The 14,213-nt window shown below is 39.3% G+C and overlaps 1 protein-coding gene across 1 annotated transcript in view; it reads left to right on the top strand.

Annotated features, from left to right (window-relative positions):
* The first annotated feature begins 2,343 nt into the window (after positions 1-2,343).
* TSPAN9 (tetraspanin 9) overlaps positions 2,344-14,213 on the top strand; it is an 87,483-nt gene continuing 75,613 nt past the window's right edge. The window contains exon 1 of the mRNA XM_010004657.1: positions 2,344-2,703. Coding sequence (XP_010002959.1) covers positions 2,344-2,703 — 360 coding nt within the window. The remainder of the gene's footprint in view (positions 2,704-14,213) is intronic.

Below are 14,213 nucleotides of genomic sequence, written 5' to 3' on the forward strand. Positions count from 1 at the left end.
CTGAAAGTATCTAGCTGCAGCATAGGATTGCAGTGGCAAAACTTTACACTGCCAGTAAGTGAATGTTCAAACAGAAGAGGTTTTTCAGACTTCTAAAACCATACTCTGACAGTTGCCTTATCATGCAGCCTCCTGTGTCCAAGGCAGGTACCTGGTCATGGTCTAAAAGTCTTCCACGTGTTTTGGTTTGGTTTGGTTTTTTTCAGAGAAAGCTGGTTCTTGATGACTGCTCACTTTGAAGTGTATATGTGTACCATACATATATATATGTACAGAAGTGGCCCACTCTCTGCTAATTTCTTTTATTTCACTTGGGTGTTTTGTGTGTAGCCTTTTCCACTGAGTAGTCATCTTGCATTTGCCTTTCTCATGGACATATTTGATGCAGGTAGTTCTGAAATTACTTTTGACAAGCAAAGTGAATAAACACTCTTGATACAGTCTTGGGCCTGCCTGTTATTAAAATGTTGTTGCAGAGTGAAAGGAGGTGATAGAGGGATACTATATGTACAAGTACTGGATATTTCTTGGCATAAAGTACTTCTATGGTGGAGGATCTTTTCCCAAGAAAAGCCTGTCAAGAAAGGTACAACACTGCATTAGGGTGTTGATTCTGATGTCGTTACATAAAAATTATATGATTTTAAGGGGCTTTTGGGCAAAGATATCCAGGATTGAATAAATGCTATATTATCTTTCCTGAAAGATACCTGATTAAATAATTAACAGTGTGTTATGAAGTGCATGTGAAAGGGTCAGCTGAAAATAGTTTATAATTTTTTGCTTCCCCTGGTAGCTGTATTTCTTTCATAGTGGCCTCCTAATATGACTTCTTTCTTTACAAAAATAATAATCTGCATTTAAAATCTGCTGTATCACTTTGTACCAGCAGTGTGCTGCTTTTATGCTTATGACAAAATGACAAATTTGGAAGCACCAAGCGTGACCTAAAGTATTTCTCTTCTTCTTCTCCAGGCACTTGCACACTTGCATACATACACCCGTGCACAGTTGTGCTCTCTCTGTTTCAGAGTTCTAGCAGGTATGCTGCACTACTGTCTGGAAAAGAAATGTGGCATTTGGGTCAGTGTTTCTAGTTTGTAGACTACCTTCAATGTAATCTGGCTTATTGCCATACATGAGAACAATCTTTGACATGCTATTTCAATAGAGTGTAAATGGCTGCAGGTTCAGATATCCTTATATTTTGAGAGGCTTAAGAATTGACTGATGATGCCATAAGATGCAGCTCTGCTTTTCTGGTTATGGTTGATTATATCACAAGTGATGGCATCATATTAGGTGCATGTATAAATTATAAGGGTGCCCGTTTGGTGTATGCTGTTTGCTAGTTTATTCCAGTTCCTTGTCCCAAGACATTTGTTTAAGCCAGAAAAAAAAAAAAATTTAAAAAGTAAGTCACTGTTAATTTAATAAGCAGGGAGAGTATAGCACTTGTCTATCTAGTCCATACTTTTCCAGTATTTTATAGCAGTAAAGAAGTATGACTGTCTCACAGTTCTAGTTCGTAAACAGCTAAACAGTACTTGACATTTAAAGAGATTTTATGTTGTGCACTTGTACAGTCAAGAGTAATTCTAATCCTATTAAAGATATTATGTCATGGAGGTGTGCCCTCGGGAGAAGGCTTCTGCTAACTGGCCTGATGGAAAGCAGAGGGGAGGAGCGAGCAGGAGGGTGGATTTATTACTCGATAGTTAGGTCAGGGATTTCTGTGGGAAATACCCAGTGGCTGCAGTTGCTGATGATTTCACAGCAGCAGCAGTGAAACAGAGTGCTCTCCAATAGCTGGTTACTGAATGAGATACTGCAAATGGGTGGAAAGAAAAAAGACAGCGTGTGAAAGAGAGTCAGAGAGACACAGAGAAGGAAACAGAGAAAGGAAAGTGCTCTGGCTCGAGCAGAGTCTCCCAGGTGTACTGCAGAAGCTTTTTGGAAATGGATGCAAGGACCATCTGCTGCCTATAGATTAGAGGGCTGTAGACTAGGAGCAGAGAGAATGAGTTTATGGCTCTTTTGAATACAAATTGAAGTTCTGCATAACTGATTAATCGAGATAAATTAGGAGTATGCTCTTGTGTGGCATATTTGTGTATATGCCATGCCACAGATAGACAGAGTGCAACCTACATTGCTATAAAAAAAAAAACAAAACAGCAGCAGTGCAGTGAATAAATTCAGCAGTGATTATCTGATTTATGTGCAAAGAAGAAGAGACGCAAAACACAGACATTTCTTATCGCACCGTGGCATTCACAAGGCACTGCATTTTATGCTGAGAGATGTTATACATTAAATCTGACAGCTGTAAAAAGAGAGATCATGGAGAAGTCAAGTAGTGAGGATTCTTCAATTCACCGGAGTCCATCTTTGGATAGCAAAGACTCAGATTTTGCTAAACCTTCTACCTCAGGGAGGCAATTTGGTCGAGGTTTTACTGCTGGAGCTTTCTATGGTACCACTGGATCACGCACACAGAGCCACACTGGGGTTGGAACCGGGACTGGCACTGGGACTGGTGTGAAAAGGGACAAATACAGCGCACCCAAAGGCAGCAAATACGTGGTCTTTTACCTGGATCTATCCTTTGTTTTCCTTTTAGAATTTAAGAAGTGCAACATGGCAAGAGGCTGCCTGTGTTGTTTGAAATACATGATGTTCCTTTTCAATTTAATATTTTGGGTGAGTACTGCCTTTTCGGTAACCTTCATTCGTTAGTGTGTACTGTACTGCTGCATTATGTGTGTAGTGCATCTTTGAATCAGTACAGTAAGTTTCTCCTTCCCCTCCCTCCCTCCCTCTCATGCCTCCTTGGAATATTTTCAGTTTTAAACTTGTGTCTCTTGGGAAAATATACATGGTTTCTATATCTTTATAGAAGATACATATTTCTGTATCTTTATACCACCTGATTACTGTTGTTTGGCTATTAATTCATCAAACATACAGTTCTAATATGTGTTTTGAACTGTGTTATCTAAGAAAAGGCAGAATTGTTGCCCTTCAAGGAAGATCAGAATTATTGTAGCATTAAAATCCTGCAGTGGCAGGATTTTTGCATTCTGTTGTAATACCTCGTGTTGAATTAAGCTGCAGGTTAATTTAAATTTGAAATATGTTCTCATTGTCATCGTAAATCTCATTTGCTCTTTGTAAACTTCATTTCAGAAACTGCTTTTTCATTTGAAGGAAGTTCTGTCCCATTTTTCCAATTAAAAACAGTAAATCACATGTGTTCTAACCTCTTACCAGTATCAGCATAAATGTGAAATGCCTGGAATGGTGAATTAATCTGGATTCAGTTTCAGCTGCAGTTGTCCACACTGGCGTGTGAAGTTGGAGACTTGCACTTGCTTCTGAAGGATCAAAATTGATATTCCTCCACCAGGCATGAGGAGTTGTAACAATGCCTCACCAAGCAAGTTAAAAGTGTAATGGCTACTTTGAGCAAAGTGTTGTCACGTACAAGGGAGGGAAGAAAAGCTAAGTCATCTGGCAGCTAGGCATCCTTGAGTGAACAGTATTGTTGAGGAAACCACAAGCTAATTGAAATACTGAGTGTGCATGAATGTATCCCAATGTGAAATCATTTGCACAGTTTGAAATCAAAGGTCACTGCTTTCCTCATGTTTGCAAAGCTTGGGCACATGAACAGAATAATTAATTATTGTGATCCAGAAATATACATTGTGCCTCATAAAGAAATGAAAATGCTATTCCTAGATTTATTTTGGAAAAAGGGGCATTAACAGTCTAGTTCAGATAGCTACCTCTGGTGTATAGACATCATTGTTCACATCAGTAGTCTTACTATCAGCTTCTCTGTTTATCTTGACCCACTTACTGAAATAACCTTTAAGAGCAAGAGTTAATGGGAGATTTGGTACACTGTTGAACCACTCATGTCGCAGTGATCAGTAATAGACAAATGCTATAAGCACTGAACTTGTGGGAGTCTTACTGAAATAAAAAGGTAGAACTATTCACTGAAGGACATCTCATCAAATTTCACTTGTGAATATTTTTTTTTTTTTTTCTTCCCCTTTCCACAAACCCCATCAGAAAGTTGCCTTAACTATTTCTGAAATAAAGTCACTTTGAAAGCACCAGATTTTTATCAAACTGGCTATTTGACACAATGTTGCATTCCTTTGACACCTTGGAAGTATTTTTTTCGTATGCTATATGTTGTAATTATTTTTGGAACAGCTTTTTTCTGATCCCATTACACATGTCCTCTGTGATCAGTCATTAACTGTCTCTTAGCCCTTACCTTCTTAGGTGCAGCATCTTTCTTTGTTTTTCTCTCCTTTCCAAGCAGGAATTTTGTTGACTGCATCAGACGTTCAGAGTCCTTTTTTCCATTCCTTGAACTTGCAAAAATATTTCAGACCTCATCTGCATGCTCATCTTCAACTACTCTGCTCCCACTGGACTTTAGTACAAACACTTTGCTTCCTCTGTTGAAACTAGCCTCCCATCTGGAACAGCTCTCTAGTACCCTGTGCTTCGTCAGCTCTTGCCTCTTAATCCCTTTTACACCCTCCCCACCATGTCTTTTAATGTGAGGCTTATACAGCTTTTCCTTCTTTATTAAACTTTGTCACCACATCCCTGTCTAATATTCTAAAAATACTTCAAGTATGAACCAGGCTCTACAGAATGAAGATTATATTGTGGAATGGTGAATCTGAGACATTATGGAAAAATGCTAAATGCAAGATGTGAGATACTTTTCAAAGTAGTTTACAACAGAAATTTGATCCACCAGCCTGGTTTAAGTAGATCAGAAGTCTCCCTTTCTTCACTTTAGCTGGTTTGTACTCAATTTTGCAAACCAGTTCCCATGCATCCTTCCAGAGGACTGCAGTCTTGCTAGAATCTTATTTTTTCTAACCAGGCTATTTTATTGTCTTGAGCCATTCAAATGAGCAACATTATAATATCTCTTTACTCATGGAAACATGAGCTTGAATGAAGCATACTACAGGCAGATGTTCTGTAGTTTTCTACCTCTGGCTTCATATGTGGAATCTAGGTTAGTTCTACTATGACTAACAGACTCTGTTCACTTGCAGCATCTCTCACTCCTGCCATGAATTCTTGTGGTAGCCCAGCCTTGGGTACCTCATGCAGCTCTGCCAGTACCTTCTGCTCCTACACTGCCCTGAAGCATTCCCTGCTATTTCAGTCTTGTCTTTCTTCTTAACCCATTTTTTTCCATTCCCAGGTTTGCCTGTTTTCATTGCTTGCTTCTGAATTTCTGTTAAAAAACTCAGGTCTGAAAACATGAAATTGTGGCATGCTGCTGAGTGGTGGCTGTCATCTTCTGTAATGCAAGCTGATTTATTTTTTTAAAACAGAGGAGACTCATTTTTGAGCATGAAATTTTCTGAACCTGCAGTTCAAAGCAGGATGAGACTTCTGGTCTTCAGAGGCGAGGAGACCACTACTACGCTATTATCTTCTGAGAAAGGCAAGAAGCATCTTGGTGGTTTTGGTCTTTAGTGGGTTTGGGTTTTTTGTTCATTTTTTTGGGGTTGTTGGGGGTTTTGTGTGTGTGTGCTTTGTTTTGGGGTTTTTTGTTTATTTTGTTTTTTGTTTGCTGGTTTGTTTTCCTTTTTGTTTTCTTTGTTTCTTTTTTTTAAATACAGGAGCTGATTTAGGCAACTGGAAACAGAGGTGGAAAAACTGTGTTTCAGAGAGTTTTTAAACAGGTGCCAGTCCAGCAGCTGTACAGCTGCAATAAGCAATCTGGCTGATCAGCTTGCTTGAGACAAAGCTACATTGTTCTGAGCCTGATGTAGCAGAAAGCCTATCTCATGCGAGTTTCTGTAATAGTAAAACATCGTTTCTGAGTTTTTTACTTTGAAAATTAAGGTTGGCGCATCTTAAGGTAGGTTCCTTTGGCATCCCAGAATGCTGGCCTATTGTCTTGAACAATTCTCAGTGTTGGCCCAAATAAATAAGTTATTTTATAGAAAAAGAGGAATCTTTTTCCATTATTTGCTTCTGACACAGAGAAAAAGGTGAGACTCTGGTTATCCTTTATGTGGCAGTGAGCTGTTGTATTCCTTCAGCCTGGCAGCCAGCTCATATATATTTGAAGACCAGTTATGTATGTGTATTATATATTATACACAGATTTTTTATATAGAAATATGTTAATATATATTTATAGACATGTATGTGTTTGAAGGTGATGGAGAAGTGCAGTGCTTAGTGAATTATCTGTCATGTGGCAAACATCCTGTCACTGTGATAACAACAAAAAAGAGGTGGTGCGTTGTTTCTGCTCAGCAAAAATGCAGTGTGAATTTAAAGCATGACAGCAAAAGGTTTTGAAAATTAGTAGCCTGTGTATTAGTTAACATGGGAGCATTGTGTGTGAGTCGTGCAGGGCAAACTGATCCAAGTGGGGCCCAGCAGTAAGTTTAAACAGAAGGTGTTTCTCCACCATAAGAGCTTCAGGTATTTCTTTGTGGTCCTGTGATTCTTAGCAGTTGTTCTTGGCCATCTGGCATTGCTTTATTTTAGAGATTAGGAAAGCCTGAGCTGAGGGTTAAGGAAGCTTATAGAGTAATTATTTGTGTGGCATGGATAACGGTTTACGCTGAATTAATCCTAAGTGCATAATATGTTTTATAAAGGGAATGGGCAGCTACAAATGTTACCTGATTTGGTTTGCCTTCAAAAATATTTATATGCAAATGTATGAAGGTTGCAGAGTAGCCAGTAAAGCCCTGCAGAAGAAATAAAATACTGATTTTTTGGCAGCTCAGTTGTCAAGAAAGTTCATTACTAAATATAAACATTAGGGTATATGTATTTCTGGAGTAGATTTCACTTCATTGTTTTATTACACGAAACGATTACAATAATTGTTTTCACAAAATATGCCAGAAAACCTTACAGGATAGGAGCAATACCTATTTATTAATGGTATAATTATAAGCAGAAGTTATAATTTAAGTTAAATGGAGACAAAATTGCAATTCAAATATTTCATACTCAGTTTCAAAGTAGTTTTTCTAATAGTTTGGAGGTATTTTCCTCATTTTCCTTTCACTAAAACAACACTAGAAGAAAAAAAGGTGAGCTGGAAACTTGCTGGTCTGCAATTAGCAGCAAAAAGTCAAACACAGAAAAAAAATTAGTGATACTTTGTTATTAAAATAATAGGTAAAGACTATTGCTCCTGAGAAGTATTTTTCTGCATTAATTACTAGTCTAATTTCAACTTACAGTGGGAATAATGAGTATTTTTCTACTGTAGATGGAAAACAACATTGTGTGTTTAGTAGTGAGCATGTAGACAGGTCAGCAGCCATGCAGGCCACTTTTACTGAAGTCTTAGATTAGACTAAAGGAAAGGGCGCATGTCCATTCTCTGTGTCTACCTGCTGTCAGAGCTAATGGTACTATTAAGCAACTTAAGAATTGGAGGACAGTTTATATAAGGTAATCCATTCTTATTTTATATCAAACTGGAACATATAAGATAGTGCACTCTTTAAAGTACAAAGCTGTAGTGCTTAACTGAACTTGTTGGGCAGACAGTTGAGTCTTGTGAAGAGATTTTCCCCTCTGCATAACTGAGAGTTAATCTGTGGGGTTTAAGAAAATACTTGAAATGAGAAGAAAATTGCTAACTACAGACATCTTAAAACAAGAAATACATTCAAGTTATCTCTTGTATTGTTTTCCCCGTCTGCATTATCTGATATTCTCCATTTTCTGACATGAGGAATAATGACAGAGAGAGACAGTGACACTGGGTTGCTTCTCTCTGGACACAATAGTGATATTTCTGTCATATTTTGACTGTAATGACATAAGTTAGCAATTGCAGTACAATCCCATGAAAGTAAGATTACTCAAAAAAACACAAACACCAGAAAAACCAAACAAAAAAACCCCAAACACTCCTCCCCCCAAAAAAACCCACCAAACCCAAGAAAACAATAAAGACAGTGAAATCTGAAAAATTATGTGATAGAGAGCAGGCCAGTGGAAAGGGACTTTGGGGCACTGGTGGACAAAAAGTTGGACACGAGCCATGTGCACCTGCAGCACAGGTGGCCAATCATATCCTGGGCTGCATGAAAAGAAGCATGGCCAGCAGGTCAAGGGAGACGATTCTGCCCCTCTATACCACTCTGGTAAGACCCCACCTGGAGCACTGTGTCCAGTTCTGGAGCCCCCAACACAAGAGGGACATGGAACTGTTGGAACGAGTCTAGAGAAGGGTCACAAAGATGACCAGAGGGCTGGAGCACCTCTGCTGTGAAGACAGGCTGAGAGAGTTGGGGCTGTTCAGCCTGGAGAGAAGGCTTCGGGGACACCTTATAGTGACCTTCCTGTACCTGAAGGGGCTACAGGAAAGATGGGGAGGGGCTTTTTACAGGGGTTTGTAGCAATAGGACAAGGAGACACAGCCTTAGATTAGAGCAGGGTAGAATTAGATTGGATATTATGAAGAAGTTATTTACAACAGGAGTGGTGAAACACCAGAACAGGTTGCCCATAGATAGAGGTGTCAGAGGCCCCATCCCTGTTGATGTTCAAGGTCAGGCTTGATGGGCCTCTGAGCAACCTGATCTAGTTAAAAAGGTCCCTGTGCACTGAAGGGAACACTGGACTAGATGACCTTAAAAGGCCCCTTCCAACCCTACACATGCCATGATTCTGTGACATTAGCAGGAAGAATTCAGTTTTTAGTTGGGATTTGATAAGCTGTGTAAAGCTTCCAACTGTTAACTGAGGTTTGAAATACTGAGGTTTGTTTCAGAGCTGAGTTAGACTGGTTAATTCAGGTAGTGAAGGCCCCATAACTGGTTTTAGGGTCTAAGCCGTTGCAACTTGATAGGGAAGACATCTGATATGGCATTTTTCACAGTGTTTCTCACTAACTGCTCTTTACTAACACAATATTCTATTCAAGCTGGGGGTTGTGTTGGTGTGTTTTTTGTTTTATTTCGGCTTTTTGGGTTTTGTTTGTTTGTTTTTACATTATTTTATTTTTTTTTCTGTGTGGAAGTTTTTTTACTGTAGCTATAGGTACGTGTGAGAGCCATTTGTGTCTGTTATTTTGGATAGATTCATAACTCAAAATCAGATTTGTTGGATACATCTGTATCTGCTGGACATCGTTCAGTTATCGTGTATGAGGAGGTTTATAGTCATTGAAAATGAGAAGCAGAATAAGAAATTCAAACCGGAAGACAAATTACTCTCCTCCACCATCCCCAACACTAGTACTTCCAGAGTTAAATCTTTAAATATATCACTTATCGTATTCTCTGGTTGTGTGACCTTAAGCAATTTTTTTTTAACCTTCTGTGTCTCAATTATGCTAACTATTAAAGATGATTATACCAACTTTTATAAAGCAGTGGTTATAATCATGGGGTACAAATATTGTTAGCTTTTAATAAGCTTAGTAACGGTAATGTTTCTTACCTATCTCTGGACTCGTAGACCCATACAGAAATTTTCAGTAAGCTTCTTGACTGGGCACCTGTTCACATACTCCCTTTTTGTCTGTTCCTACTTCCTCTCAGGTTAAGTAGGTCTGCAAGAGGCTGATCCAAAGGGGAATAATTTTCCTCATGCAAGCAGAGGATGAGCTTGTAACTGCTTTACCTGTCTGTTCAAAGAGGCATCTAATTTTGCTTACTTAAATGCTGCTGACATGGAACAAGACCTGCTTAGAAAAGATGGGAAGATGCAGTCTAATTTGTAGGAAGTAAAGTTCAATTAATTGGGGTTTTGTTCTACATAAAGTTCCTGATGGGCAGCCAAGTTGTCACAGATCATATGGTATACTGTCTTTAGTAGCTTCTCTGTGTTTTTACTATATACTTAGTAAAGTTATCCAACCTTTCAGCAACTCATGGAAACTGAATCAAAGGAGGAATTCTGATGGCTATCTTGGGCTTTGCTTTAGATTTCACACAGAAATAAATAAACCACCCATTCCAAATGAAGTAAAGAAACCTAATGTGACTGAAGATGTGTTTTTAAACATTGAATGTTTGCTGAACTTGGTGGGATCATCACATATAACTTAATAATTTTAGTATCACTTTACAGAAATGGCTGCAGGCACTGAACTCAAAGCAATTTCACAACTTTCTGAAACACATTAGATTTAATTCAACTCAAATCTCCATTCAGCTCAGTCCCTTGCTGCTTAGGAGCAATGTAAACTGCTGAATTTATTCAGTAGAGGTAATTGAACTTCCAAGTGTTTGGAAATCAGACTGGGATGATCATTCTTCTTCCTTTTCTTGATCTGGACCAAATTCACGTGGCTGTCCAAACCTTCATTTAGCTACTCCATCCAGTGTAGCAGGGATTGGGAATATTCTTGGGACCTGCTGCCAGTTTGAATTCTAAAAGTCATCTACAGCTCATCTTCAATAATGTCTCTCAAAACTTGGCATCATGTCCAATAGATTTATCACTGCTCTGGAAATGCAGGTAGGGCTAGATTTTCCACAGGGTTACTATACATCCAGGCAGTGTTAATGCTTGTCCTTAATCAAGGCATTGCCAAGCCCAATCTTAGTAACCAATCTGAACCCACCTTAAATGTTTAGTGTCCCAGTTAACATGCTGACTCCTTTCACCTCTCTCACCCAGGGCCCCTGTGCTGTGTGGGAACACAGAGCTGTTAGTTACCCCTTGTATCCACTGGAAGGGGATACAAGCTGAAGTGTGGAATTACTAGCTTGTTATTTCTCTTAATTCTTTCTTTGCCTCCTTGTGTTTGCTGTGTTTTTGTTGTTAAATGGAGTAAATTAGAATTGACTTTTCAGAGTAAAATGAAGTAATAATGTTTGCAAATATTATTTCTGGTTTAGTGGAGCAGGAGTTCTACCCTTGAATTCCTGTTGATACTACTTGTTCCTCATTGGAGTCTGCATTTGGTACTCCTTTCATTTTGCTTGCCTTCTGACTCTGCTGAATGAAAATCCCTTGTGGTGTTTCTATTTAAGGCACGAGGGATACATAGTTTTGAAAATACATTGAACTACTGTCTGTATGTCTTTCTTCCCATACAACAATAGTCAGTGATGAGGCATCAGGTATTGAATTTTTATCTTTTTTATTTCTTTTCTGGCTTTCCTCATACTTCTGTTTTATATACATTCTAGTACAATTCCTAATGCTGTAGGTATAAATTATAGGTCTGGAGGTGATCACTCTACTGTTGATTTTTAAAAATATGTGTCATATATTAGGGGTGCTGTAAAGAATTAAACCCAGCAGAAACTGGTATACTAATAGTTTGTTACTTGCAGAATAATTGATCTCTAACACTGTTAGGAATTATTATTAGTTCTGGTTGTCTTTTTTTTTTCTAAAATAAGTGGAGTTTAACAGTTTTTTGTGGTTTTTTTTTATGGTGACAAAGACTGAAGCAGACAATCATGAGATAGGATGAAGATAAGATTATAAAGAGATGATTATAAGCTGTAGGAGTTCATCAGCTTACCGAATTACTAGTCATTAGCAGAGATGCATTAGTTGCTTGTGTGCACATTTCTACCATGCTGCACATGTGATACAAAGCACATTAACTTAAACTAAGCAGTTTACTCTGCAAATACTCTATGTAATTCATAAACAGTGGAAGCAGTTAACTTGGAGGAATTCTGTAATTTATAATAACCTCTGTATATACCACAACATGCAATCACTGAGTCTGAAATGATGCAAAAATGAAACAGAGGGAAAAGAATTGGCACTGTACTATTCAGTCACATTTTCTTTCTTAATTTGCTTTCTTAGAGAGCAGGAAGTTACTAGAAGGGCTACTCTTGTAGGCTTCTAGATTGGTGTATTAAGCACCCTTTTCTTTAAATGATGCTGCTGAATACTTACATTTTGTTAGCAGGTGTGTCACTGCTGCGTAGCATGTATTCTTCAAAGGCTTGTTTCTTCCTCTGTATTCTTTTGGAGAGTTTCCAGCCAGTTATGATCTTAAGCAGGGTGAAAAGCTGTCTGTTAATGGATTGTGATTCAGAAATGTAAATATCTCATTTTGTCTAATTTCATAGTAGTTTTAAACTTAAGAAGAATCTTATTATCCTGTACTTCTATGCTCCCACCACCCTGCCTTTTTCTGCTATATCTGGTTAATGCTGTGTCCTGAGGAGTGCCTTTTCTTCTGCAGTGTCCTCTGGATGCAAAGTTAAATTAGAAAAAATCCCACAGCTTTTATGCTCTGCATTTCATTTTCCTTAGAGTTTTGATTGCCCTGTCATCTTCATTTTCACTGCTTTAACTGACATTACATCTTTTGCCATAATCCTAGAATGCCTTAGGACCACTTGTATTTATCCTCTTGACATCTTGTAAGTATGGGCTGTGCTTTTGTCCTCCTGATAGAGATGGAAACATGAGCCACCAAAATAAGAAGAGTGTTTGCAGTGGAGCACCGGGTAGAAGTCTGAGAGCTATTGGAGACCAGAACTAGCAGGTTCACCATGCGTAGGCTAGTGTTGAGCTGTGCTTGGCTGTATGTGCATGGCATTGCCCATGTGAGCTTGGGTGTTTTTGCAGTGGTCTTACCTGCCTTTTAATTTCCAGATTAGGTTGGGAAGAAACAGTTTAAATCTATCTATATCCATGGTGTAGGTGTGTCCTACTAAGAGAACTGAGCAAAGTTAAACTGAAATTGAATCTGAGTCTCTAAAGTCCTTGGTAAATGTCTTTAAGTGACAGACCATCTGTTAGGTACCCTTGTGAGAGATTTGATGCAGGCAAGCCACATCTGAGCTCCACATACTTGTGCAGCGTGGTCCACAGGCACAAAACTCCTTTCAGATTTAGGACCTGTAGACCACCCTTCTATTTGGCTGTGTACACCAGAGTTTTGGCATGTCACTAACTTCCAGAAGTAGCCAGAAGAGTGTAAGTTTTCCCATGACATTCTCATAAATTGGTGACACCAAGTTAGGCAGGAGTGTTGATCTGCATGAGGACAGGGAGGGTCTACAGAGAGTCTTTGATAGATTGTTAGACACTGGAATAGGCTGCCCAGGGAGGTGGTTAAGTCACCATTCCTGGATGTGTTTAGGGTCATTTGGATGTGGTGTTGGTGGAGAACTTTGTAGAGTATGGATGATGGTTGGACTCAGTGATCCCAAGAGTCTTTTCCAACCTGAATAGTTCTGTGATTCTATGATTGGATCATTGGGCTGATGTTAATGATCTGGGCTTCAACAAGGCCAGGTGCTGGGTTCTGCACTTGGGCCATAACAACCCCAGGCAACGCTACAGGCTTGGGGAGGTGTGGCTGGAAAGTGTCTGGCAGAAAAGGACTTGGGGACTCCACTTGACAAGCAGCTGAATATGAGCCAGTAGTGTGCCCAGGTTGCCAAGAGAGCCAATGGCATCCTGGCTTGGATTAGAAATAGTGTGACCGGCAGCAGCAGAGAGGTGATTGTCCCCCTGTACTCAGCACTGGTGAGGCCACACCTGGAGTGTTGTGTCCAGTTTGGGGCACCTCAATTCAAGAGAGATCTCGAAGTGCTGGAGAGAGTACCGAGGAGGGTGAGGAAGCTGGTGAAGGGCCTAGAGAATAAATCTTATGAAGAACACTTGAAGGAGCTGGGAATGTTTAGTTTGAGAAAGAGGAGGCTAAGGGGAGACCTCATCAGTCTCTCCAACAACCTGAAAGGTCATTGTGGAGAGGTTGTTGCTGGTCTCTTTTCACAGGTAATTAGCAACAGAACAAGAGGGAAGAGCTTCAAGCTGCAACAGGGGAGTTTTAGACTGGACATTAGGAAAAGCATTTTCATAGAAGGAGTGGTCAGACACTGGAACAGGCTGCCCAGGGAGGTGGTTGAGTCACCATCCCCGGATGTGTTTAAGGGTCTTTTGGATGTGGTGTTGGTGGAGATGGTTTATGGGAGAACTTTGTAGAGTAGGGATGATGGTTGGACTTGGTGATCCCAAGGGTCTTCTCCAACCTGAATGATTCTATTATTCTATGAAATTAGTAACTTCCCCACCACCTGCAAAGTGTCACAAAAAAGCTGGAGTTCTGTCCTTGAGGTTGTCATCCAATAGATTATTTTTAAGGTGAAGAATAAGTGTCAAGGTAATTTTTTTTTCATTACTTCAAACCATCTAATAAAATAAATCCATCAATTATAAGTAAATAAAGCAACATTGTA

The sequence above is a fragment of the Chaetura pelagica genome, unplaced genomic scaffold (assembly GCF_000747805.2).
Source record: "Chaetura pelagica isolate M959 unplaced genomic scaffold, ChaPel_1.0 scaffold299, whole genome shotgun sequence".
Classification (NCBI taxonomy): Eukaryota; Metazoa; Chordata; class Aves; order Apodiformes; family Apodidae; genus Chaetura; species Chaetura pelagica.